The sequence below is a fragment of the Ptychodera flava genome, chromosome 7, assembly GCF_041260155.1.
Source record: "Ptychodera flava strain L36383 chromosome 7, AS_Pfla_20210202, whole genome shotgun sequence".
Classification (NCBI taxonomy): domain Eukaryota; kingdom Metazoa; phylum Hemichordata; class Enteropneusta; family Ptychoderidae; genus Ptychodera; species Ptychodera flava.
Window position 1 is genome coordinate 10,765,012 of NC_091934.1, and position 16,121 is coordinate 10,781,132.

Here is a 16,121-nt window from a genome sequence, read left to right on the forward strand (position 1 = left end):
ATGAATTAACAGAAGACAAATATGCTTTATTGACAGTTTTAAGTTAATTTTACATACACACATTGACACTGATAGGTTGGATCAATTTTGCACAAGTAACAAGGCAATTGCTCGATCAAGCAAATAAAATTCATTGCATCATGGCAATAATCTCTCCTCTCAAAGAGTTTTTTCAAAGCCCCCACAGATGTGTCCTCTCACCCAAAGCCAAGAGAGATGGAGAATTTTTGGAGAGAGTTCATACTTACATACAGCGGTGGACCATTGGATATTTTTTAATGTGTGTGTAACAGACCTCAAAATTCTAGTTTGGACTTCATTTTACAATGTCAAACTTTTAGGTAAAATACCAAAAGAAAAAACATCACTTCTCATGTAAAATGACATGCACCTGTTAACCAGAAATGCTTGGCACACAATTTGATGCTTTCATCCCCTCTTTGGGAATGGTACATCCCCAGCTTCAGGGAAATTCCAAAGTTATTTGGGTTTAAGTATCTCAACACAAGGGGGTGTCTGCATGAACTGTGCTCCAAGCTCACAACTATACACGTAGCTCTGACATACAGGACCTAATAATCTTTTTTTGTTTCTTTTTTTTTTTAAATTTCTTCAAATAAATGTTCAATGTACAAAAAAGTACACTACACACAGAATTACAAATACAGTAGTCTGTTTGGACACTACTACCAGAAAAATGTGCATGATAAATGGTCTGCTCGTCTTAAATATGAAGAACACAGGAAAAAAGCCTGCCTACATTTTTTCTTGTCATTTTTTTAGATTTTTTTTTTAGTTTTTTGTTTTTTGCTACATGCCTGCGACCTAGCTAGAGTTTTACCTATTACAAATTTGACCATTTGCTGTTTTAAGCTACGTCCCTATTGGATATATATTATTATATGAAAGGTAATCTCCAAAAAAACGTTGTAGCCAGTTTTCCAGAAGATCTCTTTGGTTAAAACTTGTGTCAAGATTATGAACTAAATAAATAAGTTCTCTTGGAACCCTGGCTCACACTGGTCTTTTTTTGCTTTCTTTATTTATTTGTGTTTTTTTAATTTTTTTTCTGTATTTGTTCAACTGTTCAACTCCTACAATGATTAATAAAAAAAAAATCGGCCAAACAAAAAACAAAAACAAAAAAACAAAAGAAAAAAACTGTGACAACAAGTGATTGGTTTAGACATTGCAGGGCTTTAAATGACATGAAAGAAATTTCAGTTTTGTAAAATACGTGACAAGAGCCAATAAATATAACAATATAAGTCAAACTGACTTACTGACTATACACAAGATAGGTTGAGAGACTTTTTTTCTGTAAAATGCTGTATACAGGGAGGGAAAAACAAAAGTTGATATTCTAATATTTATTTTTTTTATTTATTTTTTTCTTCCACTTTGTTCTTTGGTGCTGTAATTTACATACATTTTGTTTCGTTTAGCACAAACTGTAGACATAAATGACTGCAAAACTTTCCTTGCGGTTTACAATGAACTGTGTGATAAAGTCATGCCTGATTCAGCTCACTTCTGGTATCATAATTTTTTTTCTAGAACCTACACAACACCTCTCAGGGCCACCAGTTTTTTTGAGCTGCGAAATGAGATGCAGCTGTTAGTAGTGCTAGGTAGACTCCGATCCCTAGCAACCCCTGATGACCAGTTCACCGAATGTAACTTCAATTACAAAGTTTGGGAGAAGGAAAAGAGAACACTACGAATCCCTTTCCTTGGAATATGTCCATACTTCCTAGCATTAGTACATTAATTAGGAAGATAGACATTAAAAGACTAGAAAACTGACAAAAAATTTGTCCATTGTCTTTTCTTTCTTTGACAATATTGCCACACTAAATGCACACTAAAAAGACCATAAACTAAGGTTCACTTCAAGACTGGCTGTGCTCTTATTCACTGAATCATTCAATCAACATAAACACTCATCACATAGATCACAAAGAAAAAACAAGCTTCTCGTACATTTACTACATTTTTTGACCCTAATTCTAAGCTCCTAACGTAAAAGTGTGTTAAAATCTATCTGGAAAATACTTCCATTGTGTTTTTTAAGAGTTGTGAACACTGTGTATCAGCATTGCATATTGTTTAGTTTCACTGTCACAAATATATTTAGTAATTACATGTTGACATACTGTCCATAAAATGTAAGCATTTTTTATTTTTTGAACACAGCACACAGCACTGAGCTGTATTTTTTAAAATTATTTCAGAACAACATATGGACACCTTCCAAGGAATTCATGGGATGTGAGGTTTCCCCCAACACAAAACACTAAAGGTACAGTTGGTCCCCCATCACTCACTCACACAAAATGATTTTTAAGATAATGCAACCCTGTATGGCCTTTCAACTGGCAACTCCGAAAAAACATCTGAAAACATTGTTGTCCCCGACACTGTAATATGTGTGTATATGTGTGTGCGCGCAAGTTGTGTGTTGCTATGCCCGTCCCCCCCCCCTCGAAGCTACATTGTACATGGCAGTGTGATTCACAAAATTTGCTTCATCTGCAGGTAATAACAGAAGCACCATACGGTGTTAGAATTGTGAGTAAAAACCAACACAATATTGCTACTCAGTACAAATCATCTAAAGACAATGACACAGGGGGCCTGTACACTTTTTTCCTCTTCATTACAGACAAAAAAATTTTTCCAAGTACTCCTTTGCAATGAAAGTTCTGAGTTGTCAAGGCAATACAGGAAAGCCATTACCTCATACCATGATAATGGACCTAGTACATCCACGTTCACATTATTAAAATGCTACTACTCTCCATCAAAAGTCAGCACAATTCATAAGAATTGGTACTATAGTCTCTGTACCAACACCTACATGAGGGAATTCATCTTCATCTATTATTACTGAAAATGTCTGATAGCTTGTCTACGATTTTTTTAAGTGGTTTTACATTCTCTCATTTCAATTTGTAATAATACACGTTTTTAAGACAATTAATGATAATAAATATAAATTATTAATTCCAGACTTTAAGGAAACTATCCCAGGAGCCAGTTGCTACCGCCATGCCATCATCGGTCACACCCAGACAACTAACACGATTATCATGTCCCGCTAATACACCTGCAAGAGATAGACACAAAATGTCAGTCTGCGTTGCCACCTATGACGGCTTTCCATTTTGACAACTCGTTTGTATGGTTTGATAAAATTAAGCTCTAAGTATTCCCCTAGTGCATTCAAAATTTTTAACAACAAAAACATATCCATGAACGATAGAAATAGGAAATTTTGTTGGTCTTCCTGTCATGATGGGCACAGCATTAGTTACTTGCTAAGTTAGCAACTAGGTTTTTGTCTGTTGTGATAATAACACGCGTATCACCATATGCTGTATCAATAAAAGGATCTGTAATAGGACTTGATTAGTCATTATACCATTCAGGTAAGTATAGTGTTGTGAAGGTAAACTATAGACCCTTACTCAAAGAAAAGGCCTTTCATAATGGCGATATCCTCACTAGAATGAAGGACATAACACTTTGTCGGTAAGGAAACAAAGCATTGGTAGAAAAGAATCAATACTGTATCAATTGTTCATTGAAATAGCAGCATATCTTCAAATGCAAAATTTTAATTCTCTGACTTTTACATACAGAAAATCACAATGTGCCACACAAGCTACACTTCCCTGGATTGTTTTAGAAGTCCATGGATCAAGTTTGCTTCTAAAGCATGAAACTGACAAACAATAGTCCTAAACATGGGCAGACTGTGGCAAATGAAACTATCTACTCATACTGACAACTCCACATCACTCATATGATTTCATAACTACAACCAGAGTTGTTTTTTGGCGGTATTGACATAAAAAACAATGCAGTTGCCGACAATGCTGGGATAGACAGGAGTATCATGTCGTGACATGAATAATACCAAAAGTGAACATAAAGTCTTGTATTTGCCTGTTGAAAGTTCATTGTGGACCATTGTGGACCCGAATGGAACCCTATTTTGTATATAGGAATCATTATATATACTTTTTTATGCAAATTGGAGCCATAACAATAGTTCTTGTATGCAGGATTCCAGTCAAAACACATTTGAAAGATTACAAAAGATGCAATTTTCTCATTCTCTACAATTGTTTTCCTGGCAACCTTCTGCACGTCATGATAACTTCATGTATTTCTACCTATTTCACTTGTAAACAATAGCTCATTGTCTATTTGTGGACTAAGAGGTAAAAATTTACATATTTATGTTAATATTACTTATATCCCAGCCTGTATGTCAACAAACAACATCTGATCAGCTTGAAATCTAAGATTTAATTTTTCAATCTCCTTTCATGACAAATTCATTGAACAACATTTCTCCATCAATGATATGCAATTTGCAAAACCTTCAATAGTGTGAATTTCAAGATGAAATGAAGAATTTTAACGTAGGAATAGCATACCTGCACGTTCTCCTTTCATTGTGTCCCATACATTACAATTGAAATCATCATAACCAGCCAATAGCAGACGACCACTCTTTGAGAAGGCAACTGAAGTGATTCCACAAATGATATTATCATGAGAATAGAGCATAAGTTCTTGGTCAGCACGAATATCAAATAGTCTGCAAGTTGCGTCGTCGGAGCCGGTAGCAAATGCGTGCCCATTGGGAAAGAACTGTAAAGTCAGGAAGAATGATGGAATTAATATCAGTCAGTGTTGAGGATATGACAATGTCATGGAACTGTTTTGCTACTCAGTTAAACTTGGAATTTGAATAGACCACCATACAAACATAACCAAGTGCACAAATGTACACAGATATACATGTATTTCCATACACATTTGTACACATAGGTTTGTTTGTACCGCCATCATGTGGTTTCTTGGGCTTACAGAGTCTACAGAACACATCGTGCGCCCTTTTATTCTAGAGTAGAACCATTAGGTATTTTTATTCTTGAATAAATGTTAAACACGGTGTAATATGTGTGCAAAAAATTTCATGTGAAGTATAAAATGCACGACAACTACAGCTGTAGGATATGATTCCTAGGTTTTGACCTTTCACTCGTATTGTTCAGTGTAGAACTCCAACTTCAACATTGAAAACAATGGAATGGGCCACGGTGTTGTAGTAACAGGGTTAATAATGAGTGATTTTATATTTCATAAATCACTCCAAAGTTTATGCTGCTTTCACAAGAACTCACCGTTACTGCGTTTATGTCTGATTCATGACCGGTGAACGTTTGTCGACACATGCCGTCACGGATATCCCAAAGTTTTGCTGAGGCGTCACAAGCTCCAGAAACAAAAGTCTTATTATCTGGTGACAATGATAAACTCATAACATCTCCGGTGTGTCCTGTGAATGATGTAGTCTGTTGACCTGTTTCTATATCCCAAAGGGCACTGTGAAAATACAAACATGTCAATATCACTCAGTAAGTGAACAAACCCAACCAACCTCTCTCATTCTTCCTTTCTCTCAACTTTCATTCAATTGTGTTACTGTGGTACACATGGTTTGAGGGGTGGGGTGGGGTGGTGTTTGGCTAAGAGAGGCCTTAAAGGGGCAGTTCTCGATCCCTGGTTTTCAGATTAGTTTTTGTTGACATTGAGTACTTACATGGTATAAGCCCTTTGTTTTCCATTGATTGTATTATCAAGTTAGTCAATTTATTTCAGATAAAGCTGATAAATAACCTGCCCCTTTAAGTTCACTGCGCTTACCATTTGCAATTTTGTCTACACCAAAGGCTGATACAAGTCCGCTGGGCTGACCTTGGTCTCAAAAAAGACACATTATAACCTAATACATATGTTCTGTCACTCTAAAATTGTGTTCATATTTTGTGCTCACAGCTGGCGTTTAAAGGTATTCGGTCACCTGTTTTATTAATAGCCAATCACATTTTTTACGCAGGTGGCCGCTTTTTAAAAAGGGCGCCCCACACGACTAGCCATGGGATACTTATCAGCGTCGTCTGCATGTCCTTTGACGTATCAAATATGGAGGACTGACAGCTACAGGTGTTACGGGGTAGTACGCTAAGCCCGCCCCTTTACCATATGTGGAATATGCAAATTTACGGTGACCGTGTACCTTTAAGTCTCCCCATACCTACCCCAACAACTAACACTGACCCATCAAACAAGCAGATATATAAGTATAAGCAGCGATACAAAGGCAAAATGTGAAGTAATTGCACATCAGACCTAACTTTGCTCACTAAAGATTTGGAAGCAAAAAGTAGGGTCTGGGGACAGTTGACATTCTTACACTGTGAATCATCTTCAGTAATATATACGTATGTTCAGATGGTACACAGACGACAGCCTATTCCTGATAGTGTCAGCCTATGCAATCATTCAAAGAAGTGGCAACATAAGGTCATAGTGTTAGATATATTTAGAGGTATGATAAAAATAAATCTGACAACCACTTAAAATTTTTTCTTTTGTTTTGGTATCCACCTTTTGCATTCTAAAAATGGCTCAACTAGCAATATTTGAAAGCTGTACAAGCAAGATACTTTTTAAAATTTAAAATGACATTTTCTGCCTCTTGGACTTGAGCTATGATTATGCATTCTTTGTTCAATCACAGCAATCATGCAAGATATTTTCAGGTAACTCAACATTTCAAATTTCTTTCACTAGGAATGATTATCATAGCTAGAGAATGCCCTTTTTGATAAATATGGTGCCTGACTGACCTCATGGCAGTTTAAGCAATTTTTAGAGGAAAGATACACTTACATGGACTTTTATGGGCACTATGACTCAGTTACCAAAGATAATGTATTATATTTTGTAATTTGATTCATGACCTTGTTGTGCATACAGAGAGAGTACTGTACTGTGAAGATCATCAGTGTAAATCATGAATTCATGAGATGAATGACATCATACTTTAACTTCTGTTTACAAAACAAAGCTCTACAATATCAAGGATCGTTGTCTTACCATGACATATCACCAGAACTAGTTACAATTTGGTTATCATCGATAAAACGGCAGCATGATAAATAGCCTGTCAAGGAAGAAAATTGACATCGTCAGAGGTTAAGATTTTCACAGGAACACTAAGCATAACAAACAAGAAGACACGCCACACACACACACACACACACACACACACACACACACACACACACACACACAGAGGCTTGGTAGTTGTAACTTGAATTTTTACCACAGGACTCTCATTTATGAAATATGAAACATATGTACATGAAGCAGCGTGAACACTTCAAGCAAGGACAGTCACCTCTGACCTTTTTGTGGTTAAGCTATTTTTGTTACATGTGAGATGCTATTTTACTTTCTATACCCAGCCTGAGTGAAAACAGCCTGGTATTGTCAGATGTCAGTTTGGCTTGCCTTCTTTTACTTTTGTCTGGCACTTTGACTTTTGAAATTCACATGAAAAATAACACATTTTGACCATTCTTATCAAAGAACCACTGCCTTTGCTGTTCTTTAGAATTCAATACATCCACTGAATATTTCAGAAAAGCACTGACCTACACATTTAGATGTACACTGTACACTGATTTATGAAGAATACAGACAGTGGGCTTACCAGTGTGACCCGGTAGTTCCCTGCTAACTCTAACATTGCCTTCCCTTGTCTTCAAACTGTAGATTGAACAAATATTATCCAGGCCACCGCAGGCCACGTAACTTCCAGATGGAGCATAGGCACACGTCATTACCCAACTTGATCTTAGTGGAATGGCATGGACCTTATTGGTTGTATATGAATCCCAGACAATCAATTTACCGTCTTGTGATGCGCTTACCAAGTTCCTGCAACAAAAAGATGGAATTGCGCATTGCTTTAAGTTCAAGTAATCTGACTTCTAGCTATAAAATTCAAAGAAAAAAGTTAAGTATTTTAATATGATGTGGTCGGGTAAGGAACGATATAAAACATGCCAGCACTCTGTCTACTGCATCACTCTCAAGTATTCCAGTACCAGTGGATGTCTGTGAACACATTGATACGTTCTGCAGAAAGGCCAAAGGTCAGTCAAGATATGTTGGGATACTGCTATGGCGCGTCTTTGTACAAAACTTGAGAAAGCATGGAAAAAAAACAAGCTGCTCCATTTTGTTCTGTTCCTGGCATAGTCTTAAAAAAAATCTTAAAATAACTGATGAGCGAAAAGCCAACCAGGACGGATAGATATAGGATATATATATATCTGTGCATGCTTTGATGATTCAAATAGATGGAGATCTATCTATGTGAGTCACTTATAATAAACAGAGAAAAAGATATATGAGTAAAATCGTGAATTTAAAAAAAAATTATATTGCCAAAAGACACCATGATAAAAGACCAAAAAATCTAGCAATTCTCTCACCTTGAACTTCTCATTGAACATCAGTCAATTTGCATATGAATAGGAAATACAAATTAGCTGGATGAGTATCAACATAGTGCAATGCTACTAAAATTTCCCCTAGCTTTCTCCAGAAGGTATCAACTACTCTACAGCTGCAGCATGTGGTTGCGTATGATCTAAGCATGATTGTTCCTGCCCTGTCATGCCCTGCGAGGGCCGGACATTAAGAATGATGCAAAAGAGGAGTGAAGGCTAAGTGTTTTAAAGCGTAATCTTTATGCAAATATGCAGTGTTCTCCCAAGCAAGGAAAGCATAGTGACCAATTGAGTACATGAAGTATGCAAACAGTGGCATGAGTAACACTCAGGTCACACTTGTATGTTTTAAGGTTAAAACCCTCATCCAAAGCAGTGTGGAACACAGACAATTAGAATGATCCGATCACTTGCAAACCCATACTGTATGAAGATGCAGAGTTCAAATGTGATGTACTTCTTATGGAGCTACAAGTTTTGCTAGCAAGGGGAGAACCCTGCATTTGACACTGTGATAATGATCCTTCTCACATTAAACTCATTCATTCAATGCATTTTTCAAGCAAACTCAAATATAATAATTTTACAGGGAAACTATGCGAAAATCAGACAATCCAAGGGTAGTTATCATTCACCTCTCAAATTTTTTTTGGTGATGTTTTGCAAATTTTAACTTGGAAGTTCAGCAATACACAAATCTACACTTGAATAATACAAGGCTTTGTACAGATGTTGACAAACATAACTGTTTGTATGAGTAGTTCATGATTGATCCTTGCGTCATGTGCAAGAAGCATAATTTTTTACCACTTTACATCATTCTTTTTCCCAAAAAACAAAGCACTTGAGAAAGAACAAATACAACCCTGTGTGGTTGCTGGTGAAAGCCTTTCCAGATATATGATCAAGTGTAAATTTGTTATTCACATGCAGGGGCAAAGGTTTTACATGTCTGTAAGAAAAATTCTATAACTGCATAAAAATGCATGCATGAATCAAACGCATTCCATTCTATGGCATCTCTAGCTCAGTCCATTCTATACTACGGCCTTTGTAAGCGTCACACTTATGTTAATCTCTCTGTAAAAAATAAAGGCATATAAATATACCACACTGATAGTCAGCATATGTCTTGTACATATGTAGTGGTCACCAATTTCTATCAATGGTCTTATTTTAAGAAGTTTGACGTTGTTATCAAGATGGCATTTTTGCTTATTTGAACAGCAGACAATCTGCCCCTTATGTCAAGTTCTATATTGTACACAGTTGTGCATTTACGAGCAGGAACATTGGGGATGTGTGCTGTGCAAAAAATACCACATTAATTCCAAAATCCAACCTCAAAATTTAGCCTGAAGAATTTCTGTCCCTGCCATAGTTCAGAAATACTTCTTAGACAAACCTGATCTAATGAAAGGTAACCATGCTAAAGAAATCATTCTTCTCATATGTTTCCACTCATGGTGGCCAATAAAGTACATTACAAAATAATGCACTGACATCCAAGGTAACTTCAAGCATGTGTTGATGGTCAATTATATTCAGCGCAATATCTTTTCCTAAGATGAATACCCTTGTCTTACAAGTAAAACAATCTACTCATTCCTTGCACACATTCCATGTGCCATCACGCCTTCTCATTTCTTTCTTCACGAAAGAATGCATTTGAAAATGTATGATCAATTCCATCAAATCCTGCATGACCATTTCAAAAGGGTCACCTCTTATTTTTGTGCTCTTAAAAAAGCAGACGAACCCCGGGAGAAAGCAAAAATTTTGTCGAACACAACCTGCTCCGACAATTTACTTCGACTGCTATACTTAAGCACTGATAATTTAAGTTTTGTCTTTTATTCACTATCCATCTATTTAAAGGAAGCAATTTTTTTTTTTTAAATCCATTTTATTCTAGTATTTTCGTAAATTTATGTAATTGAGACTATAGACTTTGATTCACAGTGAAGTTTACACCAGTTCAATTTCCTCCATTAGGAGTACACCTCTTTCACAACGTCTATTAGCTACGACACCTAGTTGATACGGAACTTCACGTTTTACTGTTATCGACGTAACACTAGGCATCCGTCTGGCAGATTTCTAATATTTTCAAATTTAATGGGTAATAAATACCGCAATCATTCAGTAGGGGAGATCAGCATGAATAAGCAGACTTCATTCTGACAGCAAAACCAAATGCTGTGTTTTCTGTGGAAGAAAATGAACACTGAAATAATAGGGCCAAGATGTAGCTCTAACTACAGCCAAAACAGCTTAAAGACCAAAAATCTAGATTTCCTCACCTTGAACTTCTCATTGTACATCAGTGAATTTGCATACGAATAGGGTAGACACAAATTAGCTGGATGAGTATTGGGACAATGCTATTTCCAATGAAATATTTCGTCCAAAGTAGAGTAGAAACACAGCCCCAACAAAATGATTTCCTCTGATTTCTATAATCAATCAATGATTGACAATTTACCATGATAGAATTGAAGGTATCTCAAAAATATTTTGCAATATTTAAATCAGAGGATGGATAATTTTGTAGGGGCTTGTCCCATTTTTAATTGGTTTACAATCACATTATCTGAATATCCATCATAGGGATGAGACTAAAGTCTGTCAGACTGAGACAAGTAATACCAGCATATGGTAGACCTGTCCAGCTTCGACCTCTTCAAATGTCATCATTTCTGTACTCTTTTCTTTCTTTTGTTCCAATAATAGGGCAATCTCTCCTCTAAGAAGGGTGGGGGGAAGGAAATGTTTAAACTCAATGACAAGCTAATTAGCGAAACAGAAATGTTAACCTTCTAAAACTGACGTTAGCAGCAAGTCTCGTACAGCCATAGGAAAAAGCCATTTAAAAATTTAATCAAATTAAAATACCAAAAGGTCAGAAAAGTTATATGTTCAGGTTTTTTTTATGGGAAAGACGTGAAAAGAGGCACATGCAAAGGCTGGCAAATAAATAACTCTTTGTCATCTTGGACCATGCAAAGTAGGTCATCACTATCAGTGTGGTAAATTATGCATAAAGTAATGTCTGAATCTACAGCAATATATTAATAAGCTTGACTCACCTAGAATCTGACCCCCAGTGCATGGCATAAATCTTGGCAAGGTGTCCTCTAAGTGTGCGACGCGTTCTCATCTGAATTCGGCCAACTGGCTCCATATTTGCTGTTACCTGAGCCAGTGTGGTATCGCCTGCTGCTTTCCTGGCATCCTGTTGGGAGAGATATTGCATCTCAATTAGAAAGATACAAAAGGTGTGCAAGTCACGACTCTCTTTGATAAATGACTTTCAACAAACTACTCAAGAAAAAAGTTCAAGAACACTGACTGGGATGTCCATAATTGTAAATTACCATAAAAATTCATTTAAAGAAAATATTGCGAGTCAAATCATAATTTGAATTATTTCTGATGGAAATTTCTCCCATCCATGGTTTATATCATACGGAATTTCCATTGATGAAAAGTCTTTCATAACTATCACAGAAAATCTTTTATATTATGACGCAGAACATTTGTGCCTTTACAAAGAAATGCACTCCGATACCTTGACTAGTTTATATTCAAGGAGATCAAACTGGTTATACACAAATATTATAACCAGAGTTGAGTTCCCATTATTTGGTTTTCATAATGATCGTGCCGCCAGTTGGTTGAAGCCATAAAATAGAACATTCTTGTTTTGGCCAGACTGCTGCAAGTAGTGACATCAGTAACATATGGAAATCTGACCAAAAGGCACTGCCTTCACAGTGATAACTCCAAAGCCTCACTTTCTATAGCATACCATGGGACTATGCAGAAAAAAAACTGCATGCTGGTACAGCAGTTCTACCATGTCTACAACTTGACCATGTCCATTACATAGCCATGTCTCTTACTATAGCACACCATATGAACACTTGTGATTAAGGAGAATTTCAAACCCAATGAATGAATACCTTTTGAAAATGAATAGTGCTATTTAGCATTCAAAATGACAAACTGGCTCATCTCTCTACAGGTAGCTGCCAGATTGTCAGTAATGAGTACGCCTGCACTTGTGTGCACACCTACATGAAAGCCACTTTTCTTTACATCGTAAACTGTGTAATATCCTGCGCAATTACTCAGTTGATTTCAATACATGCTAGACATATTTTTTGAAGATATATTATTCTAGTGTCTGTGCAGGCCCTGACTAAAGTGTATGCTGCCTTCCAGAGACGAGTTTGTGAACTTGTTATCATATGAGTATACATAAATATACACCAATTTTCACAATGCTACCTGGGTGAACTGACCAAAGACAGCCTCGACTTGGCATTGAATTTCACGGTATTACAGATTACAGTTCCATATCAGAGCTGAGCTTTGTCTTATGAAGCTTTCTTCATAACTGATATTGTCAAGCAGAAAATCAAAGGGTAATGTGATTGACTTCCTGGGTAAAGAAACAACTTTGGAAAGACTTTAAGAAAAACAAAGGGGCAAATAATGTGCTATCTTTTACATCCGAGGCCATAATTTCTACCTATCTCGAAGTTATTTATCGCTCACATGCAATTGGAGAACAAAATCAACAAATCTGATAATACAGCTACGGTATGAAAATTCATTCAAACATTTGATAATAAAGGGCATGCATAATCACTCACTTTTTGATAAATACTATCGCTATCTGTATGAAGAGTATTTTAGTGATACTTGTATTGGTATGCACATATTGAATGGAAAAATCTGAGTATGGCCCTCTTCAGAAATCTAATCATGCATTGCTGTTCAGTTGCGGAAGCAACAGTGCTGTGGTTTCTGGCATACGTGTAGATCAAAATTGTCATTAACACAGGTTATATGTGCATGTATGAAATTCTCTCTCTGACAGCTGAGTGCATCACATCTTTTACCCAACTAACTGAAGTAAGTCAAATATCTAATACAATAGAAATTTACATCAACATACAGCATCGCTCATAAAACATTGTCTTGAACTGTTTCTATCTTGAAATACTCAAAGATGATTTGATACTTGTATTATTATAATTTTCAATGTTAAATCATCTGCTATTGGTTTAGGGCAAGAAGCACACAGGTCTTATCCTTTGGGTATTAGTGAAGTGGAAGAGTCAATTCAGAAGATGACTCAATTCAGTATTACACTGTACTACATGGTACAGTTTATCAGAATATCACACATCTTAGTAATTAATGTTATAGTACTTTATTTGTCTACTCACTTATTTATCTACAAATTCATTTTTTTTTTTTTCATTTATTCTATTTGTCAAATAGATCTAAAAACCTCTGACTTTGACTGAGGCAATATTTTGATAGCTAATCTAATATTCATATGTTTTCAAATGATTCATATGCACATCTTGGAAACAAAATAAAATGGTGGAAACATGCTACCAAAGATTGACATCGCCATGACAACAGTATGAGTACCAAGCTAGTATGCAAACATACTTCTGAGTCAGACCAAAGCCTGCAAAACACAACAAATGATAACTACAAGCCCCGACCAGAAACAGATTTAGGCATTTCTTTTATTATGCAAGGCTGAAGGTCCACAATGAGAACCTATTTTCTTTTTAATGTTACGTTTAAAAAGCTTGAACAATTGACAAAGGGAATTCTTCCTCATTTTTAGTGGCATGGATAATGTAATTAGACAAAGAAACAGATGGTAGAATGTAAAATTATGTAGGTCAGATTCTGCCAATGGGTGAACTTCTAACTTTTCAATTGAGAATGGCTTATCTCACTTACAAAGTGTTATTTCCTTTGAATAAAATTTGATGAAACATAGGTACACACACCTATCATTTCCTACATTGAATGAAAATCATTTCTAACAGGGTCCATCTATGAAACTGAATAAATTTTGTTATAAGATTCCTCTGTGCGCCATTAAACCAGAGTAATTACTTACATAATAACAAATTCATGACTGAAACACTACGGTACATCAGAGAAGAAGAGGCACATGATACAATGATGCATGAGGTGAATTAGAATGGATTAGCCATCAGGGGCTTTTTTCTTAAAATTAATTATACATGAGAATTATCTGGGTTGGATTCAACTTACAATCTGCAGTTCTTACTGAGTTTCATCATTTCTTTAATATTATGAACCATACTTCATTTGTGTAAGGAAAGGTCACGGCTGGTGAAGGCGACTGCTTTCATCTTTGTGGTGATTTCACACCCAGAAAACTACAAAGAACTGTTGTACATGTGCATCTGTGTACCTTGGTCTTCTTGCAGCAATAACAGAATGTATGCAATTTTTCTACACAACATACACAAAGCACAAGATTCAACAATGAAACATCAAAAAGTAGTTGCCCTGTTTGTTCACATTCTAGTAAAGATCCATTTGAACCCCTCGTCCAAAAGGCAGTTTGTTTTATTGGTATGTATACACCTCTGAATGCCACAGATGGCCACACATCTACCTACGTAGGTGATCACTTTCTGTGCCACATACTGAAAGCACTCCTACATACAGAACACCTTAACTCCTTCGCCATTCAACTCTGGTTTACTAAAAGAATGTTACACGATATGGTTAGATAAATCCACATACAGCAATCATGGGTGACAGAGAAATTTGTGATAATCCCTTGTAAATGATCTCACTCCTGTCATGGATGTATAGAGACATCCATGCTCCTATACACCTGAACAAAGGCATTTCTTATTGTCACACTGTGGCCAAGCAACAATTGTAAGAGTTGCTGTGAAACTGCAGGAAGGCATGCACTACGACAACAATATACAAGGCATGAATAAATCTTGTCATTTTATACTCACTGTAAATGATGTCATGTCAAGAAGCAAAGATCTAGGGCACAATTTTGGCAGCACAACATACCCTCATATCTCCACTTGTCTACTTTTCAGCAAAATGTCACAAACTTGGGAGCAGTTTAGCTGACTATGGACATATACCAGACATCTTTATCTTGTACTGTACATTTCTGATGAACATTACCCTCTGCACAAGTTCCCAGTCACATGCTTTTCACAGTCTAATTTCAAAACACTGATTACCTACATAATGCAGCTAAAATTCATTTATATCTTACCAACTTTATAAATTTGTAATATTTATGATGGCTGTCAAATAGTTAGCCTGAAAGATAGCTGTTTTATCATTTTTCATTACAGCAAATACATAAACCTGTCAATATAAAACTGGTGACAATTCACATTTCAAGAACACAAAATACGAACATCAATATTTTCTATTGTTGCCTATTTACATTGTACACATCCCATGTAACATTGGAAAATCGATCATAAAATCATGGTACAAGATCTAGATACTGTTAAATTCCTATGTATTCAATGCTATAGATCCATTTGAAATTATTTATTTCCTTAAAACAGGCAAACAAAATTCTTAAATATTGTGTAACATTGCTGATATATACAAAAAGTCCACTTCGTCATCAAAATTTCTTCGCTTTGATTATGATTAAATAGATGGGAAAAATTAAATCGGGAATAACAGAAAATCTTGCTCACAGAACATAAAATATAAGCTGTTGTATGTAGTACAAGTGAAGTTAAAATGTTTTGAAAATGCTAATTTTAGTGAAATACAAGTTACATGTATTTCACTGGAAAGAATTATCATGCCATACCCATATTAATGCAAAGAGGGAGATCGGCTTTTTCAAATGCAGTTTGAGGACCTTGTTCATTCAGTCTAAAAATACAT

The 16,121-nt window shown here is 35.9% G+C and overlaps 1 protein-coding gene across 1 annotated transcript in view; it reads right to left on the reverse strand.

Moving 5' to 3' along the window:
• Positions 1-5: 5 nt before the first annotated feature.
• The window catches only part of LOC139136760 (guanine nucleotide-binding protein G(I)/G(S)/G(T) subunit beta-1), a 36,218-nt gene continuing 20,102 nt past the window's right edge, over positions 6-16,121 (reverse strand). Inside the window, exons 3-8 of the mRNA XM_070704585.1 lie at positions 11,474-11,619; positions 7,580-7,806; positions 6,961-7,027; positions 5,202-5,403; positions 4,449-4,665; positions 6-3,109 (exon numbers count right to left, since the gene is read on the reverse strand). Coding sequence (XP_070560686.1) covers positions 3,003-3,109; positions 4,449-4,665; positions 5,202-5,403; positions 6,961-7,027; positions 7,580-7,806; positions 11,474-11,619 — 966 coding nt within the window. The 3' untranslated portion in view covers positions 6-3,002. The remainder of the gene's footprint in view (positions 3,110-4,448; positions 4,666-5,201; positions 5,404-6,960; positions 7,028-7,579; positions 7,807-11,473; positions 11,620-16,121) is intronic.